Source organism: Anthonomus grandis, chromosome 3 (assembly GCF_022605725.1).
Source record: "Anthonomus grandis grandis chromosome 3, icAntGran1.3, whole genome shotgun sequence".
NCBI classification, from domain to species: Eukaryota; Metazoa; Arthropoda; class Insecta; order Coleoptera; family Curculionidae; genus Anthonomus; species Anthonomus grandis.
This window is the reverse complement of record NC_065548.1, coordinates 16,023,614-16,046,674: the sequence shown is the minus strand read 5'-3', so window position 1 is coordinate 16,046,674 and position 23,061 is coordinate 16,023,614. Positions and strand designations below refer to the sequence as shown.

Here is a 23,061-nt window from a genome sequence, read left to right as displayed (position 1 = left end):
CCGAGATGGATTTTTTTTAATGTTTTGATGAAGATTCTGAAAATGAAAGAAAATTCTGCTGGTTTGAATAGATGAAATAAAAATTATTAGGAATAGTGGATTCATGTATAAATTGTTTGATTAAAACTTAACATTATTGTACTAAATATTCTGTAATAGATTTGATATATGTATTATGAATTGGATAGCTTTACTCATGTTGTTTCCATTGTGCACAGCCTTTGCAATTTCAATAAAATTAGTAAATACCTTCATGCTTTGATAGCGGCTTTAAATGCCAACCCAAGTGTTCTATTCAAATTATCGTAACCTACTAAAAGTATAGTCTTCAGATAACGGATATTGATTTTAAAGGAACGTCTTTTGAGTATTTAGAAAAATCAAATTGATAGCAGAACAAATCTCAATCATCCACAGAACATGCAAACTTAGGTCACGTAAAATATGCAACTTAAATCACATTTCCTAAAAATTTCCTCACTATGTAGCAGGTTTGCAGCAGTATGGCACGCTGACTTATATTGACAATAGTTGCTGGCAATCCTAATAATTGTAGATCCTTAGTAAAGTTGTTTGACATTATTCCTTCCGCGGAAATCACCAACGGTTGAATAAGTATTACTTTCAGTTTCCACGTGTTCTTTAAATTATTTCCCAGATCCTCGTACTTCTGTGTCTTTTCTCTTTCAGTCTTGATAATATTGTGAAAAAGTGGGACTGCTATATAGAAACTGCTATAAGAAATCTTTAAAAAGTCATTTTCTTACAATATTGTGGCCAAAATTAATAAATACAAATTTTGGAATTTTTGTAAATCTACATCGGCTTTTAAAAAATCAATAAAAATGGTTCTTTTATCTAAACAAAATAATATTTAATGCATTGAAATAATTTATGTTATTTCTTTTTAATATTGACATCTCTGGTAAATCAGTCGCCCGGGTTCTGCTCTCTTTTGTGTCGGGATTCCGTGTTTGGATCTGGCGCGCGTTTGGAAATATAAATTTTTATATGTATATTTTTCTCTACTATAAGAGTCTACAACAGAAATATAGTCAATATACCTGTACCCCTCGTTCCTCCTTTCTTGCCTCCTATTAGTAAATAATAAGTAAGCTAGGATAATTTAGATTTCTTTTCTTTTCGGTTAGTTATGGATGTAGGGTATGCATGCTACTCGTACAGTTTATAATGTGGTTCGCGATATTTTTTTTTAAATTATAAGTGTAATATTCAAGGTCCTAACAGCTCCTTCTTCTGAGGGTAGCTGAAACATGACCTTTATTTCCTGTTTACAGTTACATGCTGAATTAATATACACTGATGGATTTCTTTTTCTTTGTATTTATATTGTAAACTTATTTATATCTATGAGTGAGCATATGTAATATCTTATGAGGAAATATAAACTGTCTATTATTATTATTATTATTATTATTATTATTATTATTATTATTATTATTATTATTATATCGATGATGATATTCAATATTTTTTGCTTCTTTATAAGCCGAATATGGAGTCTATTGTAGTAGATTATCCTGTCGCTAATTATGGGCCTATCTTAATATGATAGGCAATCCTCCGACTCCAGTACTGGTTGTAGCTCATATTTATATTATGGTGGAGAGTCCTCTTTCCGCAAACCGTTCTTGATGACTAAATATTAAAGCACTAATTTGGCCAACTGATTATGTCTTTCGAGATATGCATTGTCCGACAGTACTCGATATCCGCCAATTACGTCGTTTATTATATCTGCAACGTGGCCATTTACGGTATTTATCTGGTACATCTTCTTTAAAATAGGTTGGATTGTAGTTGTTAGTTGCGATTATCTTATCCTAAATTGCTATCATGAATCCTTCTGTTTCTGAGTATATCCACATGACTGATATTCTCTGAGTTATCTACATCTATTCCTTCACTCTACAAAAGTGTCGTATATCTGGCTCCTTCTCTTCAAATTCTGATGTTTTCTGTTGTCGCTGGTATGTCAAGTATATAGCTAGGCTGACCAAGTCTAAGTGGTGTATTCTCTCTCTTAGCAATACCCCTCATCAATTCATCATCAGCTCTTCATTCTCATCCAGAAATCTTTGCCGCCTCATCTTTTCTTGACCAAGAAAATGTTAATGTAAAAAAGTCCTCTTTTACTTTCTACTGACAAATTTGATGGAGTTGAGATGCAACTTCCTAAATTTTGCGAAGATTATGCGTGTTAGTCTATCCAGCTCTTCCAAGTCTGTGATAGACCATTTATTAATTGCAAATAAATACATAAGTACTGGTATTGCCCATTCATTCATGTTTTCATCTGAAAGATAGATGTTCATCAATTTAGTAAACAGCTTATGATATTCTTCCTGAAACTCTCTCTTCAGCATTGCATGATCTAGCTGTTGATTTTGCGGCATCTTTTGAGGTAACGGTAGGTTTGATAGTTATACTTGCACACTTTCAGATGACCTGGCTGTACTCCTTGACGATGTTCATCAGTTCAAAGAACTTGTTTTCTGTCTCACCATACAGTTTAAGGTTATCCAAATAATTTACATAAGACAATTTCTTCTGTCGCTTTAATAACTTTAACTTTAATCTTCTCCCGAAAAGCTAGTATTGTTAACAAAACGAAAAAATAATAGGAAAAAATTGAGTTTTAATCATCTTCCGAAGATGCTATGAATCGTTACCGAAATACATGTCGAGAGTAAAATTAAAGAGTTTGGTTAGTGGTAAAACTGTTTTGTGATTTAAGTGTCACACCAGAGATTCCACTCATAGGACTATTATCCATTTTACTTGAATATTAGATGTATTAAGATTGTGCGTAGCAGTAGGCATCCAGAGAATAACAAATATAGCAAACGAAGCCCTTCTCAATAAAAAATTTGAGTAATGTAATGAAAGACGTAATGAGTAAGATAACAGATTACAAATATCAGCATTCTTTTAATTTTTTAAAGGTTAGTTAAATCTGCGTAATTTATCTGTATTGAAGTTTCCTGGCTTGTGGAAAGCATCCGCCATTTTAGAAGAGGATTATTTATATTTATCAAATAAGGTTTAAGCAAATTAAGTTATACTCTTCTGTAAAAGTTCTATTAGTATCTATTACTTGACGAAATTATCAAAAAATCAAATGGTCTGAAGTACTGGTTCGAACATTTTGAGAAATCTTTATAAGTGGTAAATCATATTTCCCAAGCTATCAAATATTTTTCAACTATACTTGCAAAACGTAACTAAGAGGATTGTGATTAGAGTGATCACATTATATTTATATTTTGGAATCAACAAAATAATAGCAACAATAGTTGATAGAAATCTCATAATGCAGCCTATTTTTATAAGAGAAAAACTCTATGGGACTTAGATCAGCATGTAAATTTAACAAACATTTGTTAAATCTTATGAGGCTTCACCAGACCAAATTAAATATTTGTTATTATTTTAGTTAATAGCAGGTATTTAAAATATACACCCCGCAATTTAGTATTCAACGATTTATTATTCGTATTGAACTTAGATTTTTATATTTTATTTAGAGTTAGTAGATTCTTTATATTTCTGTACCTAAACTATATTGGTAGATATATTGATAGGAATAAGCTTGCAAAAATTCAATATAAATTCGTTGTGATTCTCTTCATATAATATTTGTAATAAGATTCTCACTTTTATTTCTTTTGATCTGAATCTAAATGAAAAAATCTAAAAGAAAAGATTATTGAGTTAATTAAGTTCAGCGTATGTATATTGATTTAAACTTTAGTTATAGGTTACAATTTGACTCACGTTTAAAAAACTTCATCTTAAATATTAGAATAGTATTAAGGTCAATACCAACAAATTTGGAAAAATTGTTGCATGAAGGTTTACTTTCTGTCAAAAAAATATAATTTTTTTATTCAGAAGTTGCTGTAGCTAAGTCTATTTATTTTTTGTATTACAAAAAAAAATTATTCTTTATTTGGAAGTAATGCGTTCACGAAAGAAAAGAATATATTACATGTAATAGAAATTAAAAAAAGACACTAACTTTATTGCTGCTTCAAGAAATAAAGACTTAAAACCTATAGCTTAACTATAAGTTAAGGCTTACAGCTCATGGTACATTTTTGGAAATTAAGATTTCTTAAAAGAGAATCCCTTTGGCCATGAATTTTCTCCAGAAACCGATGGAGAAGTAGAAGAATCAGGTGTTTGTAGTGGATAAAGAAGCCATGAACAATATTCCTTAAAAGCTATTCCCGCAATAATTTTATGTATTACCCCCAAGTATAGAACCATCTGCTACATGACTATAACAAAATGACATAATATACTATGATGATGGTTGAATCAACCACAAAGTTCTCAAAAGAAAGTACTAACTTAGCCTTTCATCAAGAGCAATGCTCAGCAGCTTAACAGGATCACTAGTCCAGTATTATAGTCCAACCGTTTACTCAATATATTATATTTAGTCATATTTAATTACCTTAGGTCAAATCAATCGTTACCTTTCGTTGGGCAACCATCTTATCACTCATCTTATCACAGTGACACGAGGTTTATTGATATTAACTTCAATGTTCTGCAGGTCAATTAAAAATATAAGGACAATGATACATAATGTCTGCGTTTAGCTGCTCAGTAAACTACTCAACGTAGCAAAAACTTCTACTTAAAATATAATAAAATCATTTTTGAAAGTAAAAATGATCTTTTATCCATAGAATTTGCAACTGAAATTATCTGATAAGAAATTTTATTTCAATTAAAGTATATTATTTCTAAATTGACAATTTACTCTCTAATATTTTTTCTGCCAATTTGATTAAAATCATTATGTTTACTATTTTTTTGTCAATATCGACGACGATTTTTTTCTAGTCAATTGAAATTTTTGAAATGTCCAATATCACATTATATAATATGTTTCTTTAAACCAGAACTCTATTTTTTTAAATAAAACTTAAACACTCTAATTTTCAGTTTATTATTTCTTGATTAAAAAAAAATCTAATCGATTATTTACAAATTTTGCCTAATAATGTAATCTTCTATTATTAGACATTACTTCATAATTTCCCAATTCCTTCTTACTCAATCATTGATTATCAAAATGCGAAAAATATGGTTTGACGTCACGTGTCAATGCAACATAATGAAAGTAACAAATGCTGATTAATTCTGACTAGTAAGTCCATGTACGCACAAATTCATAAATAAACGCACACGTATTTCATTCATTATTTAAAAAAAATGCACCAAGTGCAAAATTATTATATGACGGGGTAATGCATGTGTGCAGGCAGCAGGAAGAAAAACAACAATAAAGCATGAGTAAACAATACAGCGCAACAAGGAAGAAGTTATGTTTGACCGCCGACCAAGAAACCAGAGACCTTTCCGTGTTTTATTACAACATAATCGTGCGCCTAGGTCAGTGAATATAAATGTCAACGAATATCTACATTTAGAATATTAAATCACTAAATGCTTATTTTACTTGTAATATACAATGCATCCCAAAAGTTATGTCTAAATTCATTTAAAATTCAGGGGTGTGTTCGAAAAAAAAACGCTCGGACCCGTCGATTTTTATTTCAAGTTGCCCATTTTTGTATGTGAAGTTTGTATATACAGGGTTGCTTAAAAATAAATTACGACGATCAACTTAATTTTTTCAAATGAAAGCACCTTTTTTTATGTAATTTTTGAATTTCGCGTGGAATTCTACGTATGTTTCATGCATCATGTCCTATACCTAAAGTCAACAGTAATAGAAAAAACGACCAAACATTATTATTGAAGTTCATCTTACGAGTCACCTTATCTCTGAGAATTTTTATACAGAGCAAAATTTTATTCATTCGTGTTTTTTGATTGTTGGTTCCAGCATTACTAGCTTTATTTCCAAATCCATTGGACCCAGACTATCCTGACAAAGAACTAATTTTCCAGCAAGATGGCACTCCGCACTATGCTGCCACTGTGCGTATATTTTTCGATTAAACCTTTCCCAATCGGTGGATAGGAAGGAGAAGACTCATCGAATGGCCTGCTAGGTCGTCTAATCTAACACCAATGGACTTTTTTTGTGGGGATACCTCAAGTCGAAGGTATTTGCTAATAGGCCAAATAATCTAGACGACTTAAAAATTCGCAGAGAAGTGCGCGCCATAACTCCGGAAATGATTGAAAAGCTGCAACGAGACTTTATTGATCGCCTTGGATATTGTCAAGCCGTGAATGACAACCATTTTGAACATTTAACTTAATTTTTGTTCTTTTTATATTTGTTACATGAATCGTCTTTTTTTCGATAACTGTTGACTTTAGATATAGGACATGATGCATGAAACATACGTAGAATTCCACGCGAAATTCAAAGATGAAATAAAAAAAAGGTGCTTTCATTTGAAAAAATGAAGTTGATGGTCGTAATTTATTTTTGTATATACTGTATAAATCACGTACAAAAGAATTTTAAATGAAATTTAAACATAACTTTTGGGATGCAATGTATATTATATGTGTGTATGAATGTGCGTAATGGAAGTTCTTGGATCACCATAAGCTCGCTAGCTAGTTCTAAAGAAGAAAATATTAATAAAAGACGATATATAAATTGAATAAACTTTTTCTTAAAAAATTATTGTACTCCTACTCGACTTGTGCTATGTGACTCTCACATTTGGTAGTCGTTCATAGAAACTGATTTTCAGACATTCTTATAATTCGCTGTGATATTTTATTGTGTGCTACATTCGATTATAAAATATCAATCCAATTTGCATAAAAGAATCATATCTTTTTACCAGAAATGAATTTATTACAAATTCAGTTATTTATGACATGTGTTAAAAAATATATTATCATAAAGTTCAATAATTATAGTAGTTTTTTGCCAAATGAAAGAATATTAAAAAGAACTAAATATCTACTTGGGTTTTATTGGTTAGAAAGTGTTTCACAACTCCATTCTTCAACCTCCTTAAATAAATGCTATTTTACTTTTAAGAACATACCAGTTCTACGTACGGTTCACTTTGGATTTAATTTTATTAAACTTTCTCTCGAAGACTTTGTACGCGAAAGCCTAACTACTTTTGCAATATAATGCTAGATCCAAATCTTATTCATATAAAAAAATTGTTCGTACCACAAGGATCAGAGTTCGAACAAGTTCAGTTGTTGCCAATTAGTATTTTTGATGCATTTCTACTGGAACTAGAAAGGAAATGAAGATTTATTCCTAGTAGTTATGATTTTATTTTCTCATATTTTAATGTTTCACAATCCAAACACAAACATTTTTGCATAAGATTGGTAGATGATGTCAGAAAGCGAAGTAAAAGTAGTATTCTGCAATGGATTGAGCTTATGGTGAGCATATACTTCTCAATTTGACACTAATTTACAGTATAAGTCAAATTTATCTGTCATATTTCAGGATATTTCTTGTATGTCTTTCTTTAATGATGTTACTATATCGCCAAATTATTTACTCATACGATCCATATTTTGTGAAGCACTCATTCATTCATTAGCCTTGTTGACTGTAGCTTTTTTTGGAACTCTTTTCATACCCATTACAATCTATCTTCCCATTTTGCTCTGCTTTCGTATTTGCTTTTATTTCCCATTAAATGTTGGTTTGGCTGTCATGTAGTCAGTGTCATCAGTAAAGAGTCAGATTCAAATAGAAAACATTATGAGAAGGCGTCGTGGATGGCAAGCAAGTAGTATTCTATATGTAAATAATTCTTTAGCAATGTCTTATGTGTAATTGAGGATGCAAACTATAACTTCCTTTATGCAAGTTGAGTTCTCAGGGACCTATTTCCGATGGAGGAGTATTTGAGATTGCAGCTTTTTATAAATTTAAGGAAGGCTCTTTATTAAATCGATCAGAAATTGAGATCTACTTGGTAGGCAAAAACCTGTCTCATATATTTTGGTAGAAGATGACATTTTTCCCTTGTAAACTGCTAAAATTAAACCATATAGGCCCAATCCAGAAAAATAATGAAACAATCGTAGATTAAATTGCCCTCTCGTCCGAATTACTTTCCTGCTGAGCACGTAATATAATTTGTGTAATTGTATTAATGTAATTTGTATAATATATAATGTAATGTAATTGTAAAACTTTAAATGTTATTTAAATATACTAAAGACTTTTATCCTAAAAATCGAGCTATGAAGTTACGTAAGTCTATATATTTTAACATGAAATGTTACCAAAGCATTCCACTGCGCTATTAACCTGAAGCTTTGGCTTAAAGCTTTGTAATAGATCCTTGGATGTTTCTTAAGAGATTTTCAATATTGTCATGTATTTCTCAAAAAAAACAATATTTGCCAAAAATAATTATTAAAATGCAATTGAGTTTAAAAACATGATTTTAAAAAATTAACAATATTGTTATACTAAAGAAATGAATATATCTTTATACTAAAGTAAAAAAATTGAATATAGTTATATTAGCTTTTAATTGATTTAAAACTCGTTGGTTTGCATAGCAAAGGCAGGAAACAAAGACTCAGCAAAATATCGATGTGGGCAGGTGAAAAATATTATGTCGTGCAAAAATATTACTAAGAACCTAATTAGGACAAGCAGAAACATTGATCATACGTCAGTCACATTTAAAAATTTTTGCGAAGGTAAGGTCTACTTGAATCTAAATCTTATTTAACTTCTTAATGTGTATATGTGACATAGAAGTATGAATACTTTATTTTTATAATTTTTTGTCTGTATAATTTTTATACTTGAAAAATAATTTATTAAGAAACTTATGTAGGTGTATGCGAGGCACTTAAGAACTCTTACTACATAGAGAGTTTTATAATATGTCAGACGTGTTATACAAAATGTGTATAGAAGAAAAGTATAGATTATCAATATTGTAATGAAGAGTCTAATATAATATCGAGATTTAGTGGTTAAAAGGCATTTGAATAAAGACCGTCCCAAACAACATGGCATACTGCAAAACAGATTCCTCTATTTAAATATTTATCAACTGCGATACCTAAATATTTCATGACAGTAACTTCATTAATCATTAATCGGAAAATTTTTTTTTTCTATATGTAGCGTTTAATATTTTATGATCCAGCCAATATATACTCCTTTTATAAGAGTGGATGCAAGACAGTATCCTGTGATATACTTTAACAGATCTTTTGCCTCTCACTTGAATAATTGTTTAATCTCACTTTACCTTCCAGTAGGTTTGAAAGACCCGCAAGTACCCTTATTACCATAATGTTCAGAAGTTTTTTATGAAGCACTGTGTAAAAAGCCACTACAAGATCAATAAAACATTCATACACATTTTACTGTTATACTTTAACTGCATAACTATTATTTAGTAATGGTAAGCAAGCATTTTTCTTCTTGATTTAATATTAAGTTAAAATAATCCTACCTAAACAATAAAAATGTAAATTTACTTCAAGTTGCCGTAAAATATTTATTTTTCCGTTTAAGGACTTTAAGAAATGACAGTAAAGAACAGAATTACATAGTTAACAAAATATGGATATGGCAAATCATATTTTATGGGCGATAAACTGATATTGAAAAAAAGAAAACAATTATGTAATTAAAAATATATATATTTTTATGTTTTTTCATTTATTTAATATTATTGCTAATTTATTTAGTTCTACAATTAATTTTAGATTACTTTAAATACAATTTAATATATTTTAGCATTTATACGTTTTGTAATATTCAAACTTGACCTTTATTTGTTCAATACAAGATATTTATATTTTTTAATTGATTTTGTCATCTTAACTTAATAAGAGAGTAATTAGGAGAAGTTGTCAAGAGTTATTGTTTTCGAGATAGTTTAATTAGCATCGGAATTATTTAATGCAAATCAAACTTTTGGAAAAATGTCTATAGATTTATAATTTTCTGGTCTGAAGTGTCTAATTACCAAATTTTAAATCAATATATATTTTTTATATTATTATTTTGTTAACCAAAATTTAGAACAAACTTTAGGAGGTTAAGTAGAGAGTTATTATTGGTTATTTTATGGCATATCAAGGATCTGTAGGGTGTCAATTTTAAAACTTTCAATGCGAATATCTTTGAAAGCAAAAAAAGTTAAATCATTTTCATCCATACAAAAGTCAAAATGCAAATATTCTATAAAATGTTCATTGTGTGAAAAAATATTTAAATGATATATTTCCAGTTCATTGGATTGGAAGAACAGGTCCAATAGAATGGCCGCCAAGATCACCAGATCTAATATCCCTCGATTTTTAGTATTTAATATTCGGCAACGAATTATAATAGAATGTGCAACTATTCCTAGAACATTATTTCAAAATGTAAGAAATGAGTTTTGAAATACATTATGTTTTTGTTTATCCTAAAATAGTTTTTTTGATCTCATGATTTTTTTTTATCCTATATTAAATTAAAAAAAAACATTGCGTTATTGAATAATGCTTAAAAAGACCTTGAATTTGAGATATCACAAATGGGGTAATGCAATTTGAGATTTAGGGGTTGGACAGCATGGAACCCAAGGGCTTGCTCACCTCATAACTTTAGTATGGTAGTTCTTCTTCTCCCTATGTATAAAACATTAACACCGAATTTTTTAAGCTTTTTTAATTTAAGAGATATTCGCATTAAAATTTTTCAAATTCACACCCCGTATATGTGTAGTGGATAAGATTACCTTAATTTAAGAAAACTTCTAATATATATAAAATATCGTCTTAAATAACCTTAATTTTTTAATTTGAGGTTTGAGGTATTGTCCCTAAACCGTCTAGTCTGACTCTTCTTTGACAATAATAAAACTACAAGCAAACTTGATATTCGATCTAGAGATAAACAATCTTTTTATGTTCTCTATCCCAGTTTTCGAGGAAAATTCAAGCATCGAAATAAGTATTAAAAACAGTCTTTACCAGGTGAATTATGCTTTGGATATCAAAACAGCTTAGATGGTACAATTCTTTTACTATTTTCCTAAAATCAATTAAATGATCAAAGGTACATTGATGAAGTTTTGAAGCCGTTTGCTCTACTATATATTCAAAGACTTGATTATGTTGTGTTTTAGCAAGGTAATATCCGGCCTCATACTGCAGAAGTTACATTACAGACCTGAATAATAATATCTTTCTATCGCTCAATCTTTGATCCAATAAACATGTCTGTTATAAAATAGTAATATTTAAAAAGCATCCAGTGATCTTACAGCACCCTAGAATGACATATTTTAAGTTACCCTAAATTATCTTAAGAGAAAACATATTAAATTGGACTAAGAAATAATGCGAATGTTCTAATGAAATTTATTTATTTAATATTATTTTCCTTACAAATCGATATGTGAACTTTTTGTTCCCAAATATGTACTGATTAATTAGATTTTAGATTTAGGCAAACTAGAAAACAATCAGGAAAATGATTTAATCTAGTACAACTAAATAAAGACTCAACGAAAGGAGGAATTGAAATCCAAAGTCTTAAAAAAAAAAAAAAAAAATTAAAATTTTGCTACCTAAATATTAAGCAGTATGTTTCTTAAATATTTTGTATAAGAAAATTGAGTTTTAAAAACTACAAAAATATTAGCATATTTAATGTTAAATTACAATTAAAGTAGTTAAATTAACAAAATAAATACCTGCCATAAGTAATAACCCCATGTAATATTTAACAAATATCAGTAATGTAGTCATAGGCAAAATATTGAGCTCGATTCTTTTAGCACCAGTTACAAAGCTGAAAAAATATGTTGTGGTTTTCTATGTCTGTCTGAATTTAGCGACGATACCAGTAGAGTCATACTTATAGGAATGTGATGACTACCTCATAATTAGTATGACGCATTATGTCCTTAAAATGTTTCCAAGAATAATTATTAGATACATAAACCTATAGAAAATATGAAAAAGCGTTTTAGCTGAAAATCTTATTTTAGGTTTTGGCTCCAGGAAAAAATATAAAATGCAATAATTAATTATTTTGAAAAAACAATATTCTCTAAAAGCAGGAAATGACTCATTTCTTATCAATAAATTATTAATTATTCATTACAATACTAAACGTCTCAAGAAATACAAACTGATTAATTTGACTAATTAAATTTGAAAATCGTAATCTTACATTTTATAAAATTAAATTATTCCATGGAATTAAGAACAAAAGTATGTTTTACTTACGTACTTATTAGTAACTTTTATATTTTATTTATTGTCGACTTACTTTTTCTTTTTATTTCAATAAAGATTTTATTTTTGTAGAGGAAGTACAGGAATAAAGCCAGCGTTCCGGTTTTCAAGGTAACCATTATATGGGATATCAGTCAAAAAGTATACATATTATAGTATTGCTTTACCTCAACTAAGAAAAGCATCCATATAGAATAAAACATACAGTGGCAACATTTTGGCATGGAGCATATGTACTGGTACTATTATAACCTTAATTCTCCGATTTGTAAACAATTAATAACGAATTGTTTCCTAACTGACATTCAACTAATAACCTATGTAGTTGCTAGATCTAACACGCAATGACAAAGTTTTTAATTCTACGTCAAAAACATTTCCCAAATTTATAATTCAATAAACGCTAACATACTGTTCTTAAAAGTAAATACATTAATTATTCTCATAGTTTTTGTACTGTTTTGCTCCTGTTGTTGTAGTTTAAGTTTATTTAGAGTTTTACTTACGTTTAGTTTAATATTTTTACCCACAGTATCCAGTTTTTAGTGGTTCTTTTTATTCGATGGCTTAGTTTGGAGCCCAATTTAGGTTAACTAGGTTATTTTATTGTAATTTCTGGTAGTTTAAATTTTGTAGAATTTGTGTACTTGCTTATGCTTAGATTGTATTCTCTTAAATCTTCATTGGGAAAAATATTGTAGAAACTACTAAGTATTTCCAAATTGTTTCATAAGTCTTTAAAAGAGAGACTCGTTTCGCTAAATATTAATCAGTTTTGTTGTTGATCTTTAAAACAATTAATAGTCAACGCGAGTCAGGTAGAGGTTTTGACGCTGACTGTGTTCTGAATCTGTTACAATACGATATTCCTCTAAAAGCCTTTGTGTGTGCTAAAGGAACGCATGCTGCTCCTGAACCTGAAAAATTTACCCTTTTTTCTTAGTAGTCCTTTTCAATTAAGCATTTTTTTATTATAATTTACCATTAAAATAATAATGAAGCGTAAACTAATAATATATTGTAAGATCGATAATAATAAAATAATATATTATAATATAGGGTGTTTCAGAACTATGGGATCAAACTTCTAGGGGTTGTTAAGTGCAACAGTAGAATCCATTTGAGTATAGGAACCCATCTCCGGAAATGTGTCACTACGCCACTACGGCCCTAAGACGCGTTTAAATTTAGAAAAAATATTAATTACCTAAATAGGATCTGATGCATTTATTTTTACCTTTTGTATATGATACCATCACAACAATTGTTCAAAATGTCTTCCTCCAACCTCAATACACCGATTTAAACGACGCACATGATTTCGGCGGACTACACTAAAAATTTGATCCTCGTTTTGAATGATTTCAAATGCTGCTGTTATTCGTCCAATTAAGTCTAGCTCTGATTTTGCTGGAGTTTTGTAGACTAAAGACTTTACATGTCCCCACAAGAAAAAATCGAGCGACGTTAAATCGGGTGACCTATAGGAGGCCAAGAAACTGCTCCACCTCTGGCAATCCAACGGTGCCCAAACCGCTGAGCCAAATACTCGCGTACTTGTACAGCAAAGTGAGCCGGCGCTCCATCATGCTGAAACCACATTTGCTGTCTAACGTTTAGTGGAACATTTTCAAGGAGTTCTAGGAGAACTTCCTCCAAGAAACGCAGATAAATGGGCCCTGTTAACCGTTCCGGTAGAAGGTATGGCCCAATTAAATAATCATCTACAATGCCTGGTTTCGATGGAACGATTCTGATGTTTTCTTGAAAAATTTCTTTTTCAAGATTTCAAGGATTTTTTCGTCCCAAACATGGCTATTCCTACTATTAAAAATACCGTCTCTTGTGGAAGAGGCTTCATCGATCCACAAAACATATCGTAAAAAATTTGGTTGTGCAATGATGTGATCCAGAAGCCATCCACAAAATTGAACTCTAGGATGATAATCGGCTGCAGTCATAGCTTGAACTTTCTGGAAGTGGTAAGGATGGAGTTGTTGCTCGTGTACTACCTGCCAGACAGAAGCGTTACTCGTTTTCATATTCTTAGCGACGTCACGTGTGCTATTTGATGGTTCATCGGCAACTCGCTGAACCACCTCTTCTTCAAATAACATGCCTGTCTCAGCGAGCCGCCGATGAACCGCAATAAACTTTTTGTATCCAGGATGCTGTCGTTCGGAATAACAGACAAATAATAGTAATGCGCCTTTACATGCTGTTATCTGCTACACCATACAAAAAAAAGATTCAAGTCTGTAAATACCCTTTAAAGTTAACTTTTATTCTATTAATGAAATATGGGGTATTATCAGTAAAATATATTGAAGTTCTGCTGAGCAAGAGACTCCTGAAGCCCAATTGGCCGTCATATAATTGAATCTATTCGTCTATTTGAAAATAGATGACTCTAACATTCAAAATGATGACTTTAATGTTTGTAATGAACACAACAGTGATGATGATTGTAACAAACAAGACCTATGGTACTAACGTCATAATCGTAAGATCATAGACGTCATACTGAAAATAATTTAACTGTATTTAAATATAAAATTTATGAAAACTTAGACTCATCAAGCATCTGAGTTTTATTACATATTTGTAAATAGTATAAAGTTGATAAACCTCGTTAACCCTTCACCAGCAGAGGGATTACTCTAGATTCTGGCCACTCATCATAACTGGCTTCATTTAATGATACAACTTCTATTATATGGTGATGTTTCTAGTACAATTTAAATAGCTGAAAATCTAGAAACATTATTTATTATAAATGGCTAGGGATTGAGCTTTAAAATTGTCCTAGAACCGACTTTAGCTATGATCAGACTGTTTTCATCAACAACAATGTCCTAGTCCTAATATAGGTTATCTAAACAGTGGAGGGGCTCTAGCCATGCACTGGTCTTTTAGTGCCATATTTTAATAAAATTTAAAGTATTATCAATAAATTATTGTGAAGTTGAAAATACTGTATTAAAAACATTAAAATATCTATTCCCCTTTTTGGCGTTCTAAAGCCAAGGTGATCTACAGTCAAAAATTTACATATTTCCGTTACATGAAGTCTTTTTTGTTTAAAACGTATAAAATAGATACTGAAAGTGTACTGTTATATTGTTTTTATTTTATTATACTTCATTTATTTATTCTCTTATCTTTAAGAACACAACACAGAGATAAATAATTGAATCTAACACCAGTGCAGATAGGGCATATAAGCTATACTATTCCTGCTTGGCCAATCCTCGCAATAAGAAATAGTGAGTTTTAGTAAACTATTGTCTAAATTACTTTATTACCCAATCTTTGGTGCAGATTTTAAAAGCAGATCTCTAGCTAAATTAAAACATCAACTGCATTAAAAAAAAAGAAACACTTAATGTAAATTCAATTTGGTTAGTAATTCACACTTTCATAATTCTTTTTCAAAACCGCATGTGTCCATTTATACAGGGCGAACGATTAGGCCCAACCATCAAAACAACATTTAAACGCCAGGCGTTTATAACCCCCACCTAACTCACTTACTACACCTCGTAGCATTCTAACTTTAATCTCAAAAAACAAAGACGACTAGAGACTATATTTCAACAAGTTAAACAGAAACAGAACGCATACAAAACCGCGTGGGGGACTTCGAGAACCATCTGACAACATGGCCTTTACAGTTCACCATTTAATCGCATTGCCGGTAGACGCGATATTATTACTCTTTTGTTTTGACCATTTTCGTTACGCTTACGACACTCTGATCGTATTTAAGGTTTACCCTAACAGGCTGATTTTTATATTTAAAAATATGAATAGGTAATCATCGATTTGGAGTGGGGGGTAAAAATGATCTGTGTGCGGGAGAGTGGTGCTCGACCGGCTCGAAGGACCATACAGGAATGACAAACCAATTTTTTTCCTATAAATAAAAAGAGGAGATACGATGGGGCAAGAGATTGAAATAACCAGATAGATGTTACAAGTAATAAATTAAAAATGGAGTCATCGTCATTAATGCAAAGATCTAGTAAATTGCCCAACCAAAAATTAAAATCTTTTCGGTTAAACGTTAAAAACCATCCATCTAGATCTAAAAATAGTGTAACAAAAAATAGTAATATTCATCACAACCACCAGCACCACAGTCTAGGATCACATTTTCGAAATAGGCACATATCACGCGCCCGCAGCAGTAAAAAATACAGTAAAGTTAACGGGAATGGATTTAAAGATTCTGCAAGAAACAACAGTTATATTGATAAGACTGATGGTCAAGTAACATCACTGTTCGGATATGATAATACAGAGCACGAGAAAAATCAAAACGATCTTGCCATTTCTAAAGAGGATGTTTTAGTGGGAAATTTTACTAGGTAAGTTATCAGACCATAAATCTATTACAGGTGTAAGTTTATTGACCATAAATTAAGAACACAGTAGTATTAATTAAAGCGTTAAGTCAGACGCCATAGAAATAAAAGTTATATATCATGGTCCATTAAGTTATGCCAAAAATTAAGTTATCTGTTCAGATACCAATCACAGTCAATTGTATAAATATAAATGAAATAAAACGTTAAAAGACCCTGAACCTTATGCTAGCTATTTGACCTTATAGTCAGGATTTTTAAACAAGGATGTTCGGAAATAGCCGCTCGTCTAAAACATTTCGATCTTCTGTATTACATTTTTTTTTACTTTATTGTTTTGTCATCAAGGAAATTTGCGAAATGATGTCAACTCGTTAAAGGTCAGTTCTCGTTTGCTAAGAAACATAAAATATCGGATCATGGGATAATATTATAAGCTTCAGTAAAAAGTTTACATAGTATATTTTTATTTTTGAATTTTAGAAAACTGAAAAGCTCGTACAAATATGATTTTAGAAGTTTCAAAATATTTGAAAAGTGTAAGATTATTAATGATTGTAGGAAGTCCATTTCAAGATTTTACAACTCGAATATCCCAATAATCTCGACTAGAAATTGTTTTGTTGCTTTGTTTTTCTGTTGTTTAAGAAAATAGAAAAATTAACCGATATATTATTTCTACGAAAATCTTTCAAAAGGAATATAATCCTAGAAAAAAATATGAATATGTATTTAATTAAAAGCATAATACCTACATTATTTATTTAAGAAATGGAAAGTAAAAGAATGTGCATTTCTAGAAGACAAAACCCATGATGAGGACTCTGCGCTGTGTATAGAAGGCTGGTGGTGCCTCTCGATAAGCCAGATAGATATAAATTAAATAATAATTTAATTATCTAAAAAATAAATGTCCTACGTTACCGCAGTCTGTGGAGATTTATTCTTGCATTGCTAAATAAAGTATTTTTGATTAGACTCCAAAGGCGGATGCTAATCAGCTAGCTCTTATATATGTCTTCCTGGCTTTTAGTCTCCCTCACTATCAGACTTAAATCTGCATAATCCTTTACAGTGACATCATACATGTTCAAAAGTTTCTTCCTTTTTCTGATAAAACTTGCGAAGGTTATCATCTGTGATCGGAGGAGTTTAGGAATAACCCATCATTTTCAGCATGCTATGGTTTTGAGAGCTAAAATCTGGGGCCAAAGTTATGACTATATATATTCGCTAAAGACTGAAGACATACTAAATCAGTCTACTTAAGCGCTCATCAATTTAGGTTTTTTGAAGATTGATAAGTAAATTTTATATAGGATTGGTCAAGATTGGTCTTAAGTGCGCAAAGTAAAGTATGAACTCGCGCTAAAAAATTATAGCGCTTTTGCTTCTCTACTAACTAGAGTACAAGTTAGAGTTTGGTCCAAATTGAACGTAGAGACGACTGAGAGGCAAGATATGATTTGTTGTTGCATGTTAATGCGTGGATGTTTCGTCACTCAGGATTGAAAATCGGTTTCATGAAATTGACCAGTCGTGTATTATAACATTTAAAATAACTCTCTCTAACTCTAAAAGTAACTATTTAAATAAATATTTTGATGATGACGCAATATAATATAAATGTCCATTATTATAGCCAAAGAATGGTATATACACTATTTAAATTCTTCTAATCAAATTTGTTTAAATCCCTATTTTTAAAAACAACTTTGTTAAAAATAATTAGGTTGAGGAGTATAAACAACAGACTTTAAGTTACCCCTGAATGATCTAATGAGCTCGAATCAGGCCTAGTCTCTAGAGCAGCTTATTCTGATTAATAACATGTCTGCTCAAAGAATATTTTTTTAGAATAAGGCGTTTATGATTATATTGCCCAAATAATGGTAAAATTCGCGACGCACATTAGCTGAAATATATTTTTGTACAGCACTGTAGAATTGAATTTTTTTTCTATGAAGCTTTTCTAAATTTTGATGTTAAGAAAATATAGACAACAGACTTAAAATTACACAAAAAAATTCTAATGGTGCAATTTAGCAGACCTATATTGGTCTTTCTCAACGAATCTATGGAAATTCATTAAAAATATACTCCAGATCAAATAGAGGATTTATATCCTGATTTTCAATAGCTTTACTAATTAAGTGATTGATAGTATTTTCCAACATATCGAGAAAAATTTTCTGCAAATATCAAATCTTGACTGCAGGACGTGGAAGTTGAAAAATTACAGTAAGTTTTAAATATCAGAAATAATTATACAAAATTATACGTAGTCTGAATTTCTTGTTACGGATATTACAAACCTGTTTAGTATGTCTAAGCCTTTTTAATATAACTAGTAGTAATAACTTTATCTCCTAGATTTTCCAAAAGATCCTTTTATCAAAATGTGATCAAATAATAATTTAATTTTAACTATGGTAGAGGCTCTTTGAATCTTAGATCTATGTCTACTTGTCATTTTATTATTATAATCATTAACTCTAGATGTCTCTGTTTTAAATATATTAGTTATAATTAAAATAGAAGAACCTAACGAGGACTTAAAAATGTAAATTAGCCAGTTATGATAAAAATATCTGAAACTGGCAATAAAAGTTTTTATAAGGGATAATTTTAAATATACAAATTATAAATAATACAAATTACAATAATTTTTTACAGTTTAATCAAAAGTTTATCAAAGACTTAGAGTTTAGGCCTACTAGCTTTATTATAATTTTCATATCAGGTTGCTTTGATTTCTTTATCTTACAGGATCGTCTTGTATAATTTTATTAAGCTACCAAGTCGCCATATTGAGTCGCTAAGTGAAGATAAAAATTCGATATTTTAGATAGTGTAATACTTTTCCAGTAGTTACTTTCTCTTAGTAATTAATATGGCAGTTCTTAAAACATATTTTTACTTGAGTTATACAAATACTTCTCTTCTTCTTCTTTCAGCAACCCTTCACAGTCCACTCCTGGACATAGGTCTCCCCTATATTCTTCCATGTTTCTTTGTTCTGTGCCAGTTGGTGCCATCTGTTGCCCACTTTGTTTTTGACATCATCGAGCCAGCGTAACTGTGGTCTGCCAACGCTGCGTTTATGTATGCGAGGTCTCCATTGAACGATTTGTCTTGACCATCTCAAGACGTGTCCTACCCTGCTCCATTTCAGGTGGGCTATGCGTGTTATGACGTCTTCAACTTTAGTTCTTTGTCTAATACTCTCATTTGTGATATGGTCTCTCAGGCTTATTCCTAGCATCATCCGCTCTATAGCTCTTTGGGTGGTCCTAAGCTTGTTAGCTGATTTAACAGTGAGTGTCATGGTTTCCATTCCGTAACGGGCAGTAAGCAGGCATTGAAGACCTTTCTTTTCAAATTAATTGGAATAGTTTCATTTCTCAAGACGTGTGACAGTTTACCCGTGGCTGCCCATGTCAAACGAACACGTCTGTTTATTTCGGCAGTTTGATTTTCTTTGCCCAATTTGATGCAATGTCCCAAATATACATATTCTTCGACGTTGTCAATAATTCGGTCTTCTATATGAACTTGAATATTGTCAGGTGACATGACTTTTGTTTTATTTAAATTCATGGTTAAGCCAATTCTTTTCGATTCTCTTTGAAGTTCTGCCAAAATCTCCTGTAATTCTATTATATTCTGGCTAAAGAGTACTATATCATCTTGATTTTGATGCCTTCCAGTGCCAGTGTAAACAGCTTTGGGGAGATGGTGTCCCCTTAATCCTCTTTTTATTTGAATTTTGTTTGTTTCTATCTCTTCCGAGATTTTAACGGTGATTGTCGTATTTTCGTATATGTGTTTGAGAGGCTGCTTGTATCGAGAGTCGATTCTTGCATTGTTCATGGCCTTAAAAATAGCCCACAACTCTACGGAGTCAAAAGCTTTGTTATAGTCAACAAATGCGAGGTGTAGTGATTCGTTGTACTCGTTGCATTTTTCTATTATAGTGCGAACGGATTGTATGTGTTCTATTGTGCTATGACCTTTTCGGAAGCCAGCTTGTTCCAGGGGCTGATAGGCATCTAGTTTAGCTGTAAGTCTATTTGTTACTATCTTTGTCAGAACTTTGTACGGGTGGGGGAGTAAGCTAATAGGTCGATAGTTTTCGATTCTCAGCCTATCTCCTTTTTTGTACTGTAAAATCACCTGGGCCTTTTGCCATGCTTGGGGTATCACGCCTTCTGTCATACATTTATTAAGAAGAATTGTCATTGCTTCTACAGTAGTTCTTCCCCCAAGTTTTATCATTTCAGCTGTAATTCCATCTTCCCCTGGTGCTTTACCATTTTTCATTTGAGACAATGCTAGTTCTACTTCTTCTCTGGTGATGTCAGGAAGATCTTCGGAGCCTACATTGAGAATCGTTTCATCAACTCCGATTGCTTGTTCTGGGTTATCTTCTGTGTACAGTGTGCTGTAGAAATTTTCCACGATATGCATTAAATCTTTACTGTCCTCTTTGATGTTTCCGTTTGCGTCCCTTAGTTGATGTATTTGGAGGCGTCCATCATTGTTACGTGTTTTAAGTACTTTCATGTTTTTGTTGTTTTCGATGGTCGTTGTTGTTATTTTTGTATTGCCTTAAATCTTCCCTTGTTTTCTTTTTTATCAATCTGTTAATTTCGTTGTATTCATGAGTCCCTTTCTCCAGGTTTCTTCTCTTCGCCATGAGTTCTCTAGTTTCCTTTTTTTTTTTTTGAATTATTTTTCTTGGTAGTGGGACATATCTTTTTGGCTGTTGTTCTAATGTCAGTACTTATTCTGTTTTCTAGGTCGTTTATATTCAAGCTGTTCAGTGCTTCTTTATTAGACAATTTCTTGTTGAGTTCAGCTTGGAATTTTTGGCGGTTTTGTTGTATTTTGATTAGCTTATTTCGTTCACTCTTTACGTTTATTTCTATTTTAGCTCTGACCAACCTGTGATCGCTACCAGTATCAAAGCGATTTAGGGCCGAAACGTCTTTTATAGTAAGCTTTTTATTGGTTAGTACGTAGTCGGTCTCGTTTTTCGTATTTGAGTTCGGGCTTCTTCATGTCCAACGTCTCTTTTCTGATTTTTTGAAGGAGTTCATACAGTACATACTTTCTTTTTGGAGATAATTGATCAGTCTTTCTCCTCGTTCGTTGGTACAACCCAGTCCGAATTTACCCACATATTAATTTCCGTTTCCCGCTTGTACTCCTAGTTTAGCATTGAAATCGCCAATAATGTATTTGTAGTGTGCTGTTTCTATTGTCAGCGCTTGTGAAATGTCATCGTAGAATCTCTCCATCTGGTCATCGGGTGCAAAGCTTGTAAGGGCATATACTTGAATTATTTAGACGCTATATCTTTTCGATATCTTCAATACTATGTAAATGACTCTACTCGATATGGATTTCATCTTAGTAACTAGCCGCTTTATACTCTTATGAATCATTATCGCTGTTTCGCCAATGTGTGTATTTTCCTCTCTGTTGTTTCGATACAAAAGGTGGCCTGATTTCAGTGTGATGCATTTTTCGTCCGGTAATCTGGTTTCGCATAGGCCCAAGATGTTCCATTTGATATGGGATAGTTCCACCTCTAATTCTTCCAGATGTTCGGTTGATCTCATTGTTCGAATATTATAGGTGGCTAGGTGAAGTTTAACTTTGTTCTGTATTAAGAGTGGAGGGGATGAATTTTTGCCTCCCCCAGAATCCTTGAGGCTGACCTTGTTACTGATGTGGGATTTGTCATGCAATGATCTACCCATCTGGGGTACTATTTCGTTTGTTTTAAAATTTATCATGGTTTACAGGGGTTTTTAACTATAATCTTCCACGTTGGCTAAACGGGTTGGAAGATGTGAATATCAGCCACTCCTGACATGGAGAACAGATGCTGTTTGCAGCCGTCTACTCTGGATCAGACGCTGCGTGGGAACTTTCTTAGCTTCACCTTCAGCACTTCGAGACCTTACCGGCATGGGTGGCCCTACCGGTACAAGTCATTTTCTAGATAATTCTGGTTTGATCATAACCATCGTTTTTTTTTCTTATCCTACAAACAAACGTTTTCTAATCCTATATTTTCAAAGTCCTACTTTGGAATGATTCGCATAATTTATTTACACAAAATACTAAAAAGTCATCACGTCATTGTTAAAAGACTGAAAAACAGACTAAAGTTGATCTTCCAGTGTTTCAAGCTCAAAATACTAAATCTTCTTCACCTGTGCCGCTTCATAATGAAAGACGTAAAATATCCACATATCCCCCCACAATGTTAATTTGTTTGGCCTTTTGCCACTTTTTGCACACGTAAATGTTTTCTTATTACCGACGATATGGCAAAATCGAGACAAATGGCAGTATTTTAATTTTTCGCAAATACTACACGTATCGTTATTTGGGTTTAATATTATTTTTATAATGTAAATTCACGGGGGTGGGCGTCCACGGTTTTGTGCCAATTGGAAAGAAA

The 23,061-nt window shown here is 31.5% G+C and overlaps 1 protein-coding gene across 3 annotated transcripts in view; it reads left to right on the top strand.

The window, feature by feature from the left end:
• Positions 1 to 23,061, top strand: part of LOC126734610 (uncharacterized) — a 171,129-nt gene that overhangs the window by 28,784 nt on the left and 119,284 nt on the right. For 2 of the 3 annotated variants that reach the window (XM_050438303.1, XM_050438302.1), the window contains exon 1: positions 15,895 to 16,586. The exons of the other annotated variant lie outside the window; for it this stretch is intronic. In XM_050438303.1, coding sequence (XP_050294260.1) covers positions 16,210 to 16,586 — 377 coding nt within the window. In that variant the 5' untranslated portion in view covers positions 15,895 to 16,209. Of the gene's footprint in view, positions 1 to 15,894; positions 16,587 to 23,061 lie in introns of those variants that run through there. 3 annotated transcript variants of the gene reach the window in all.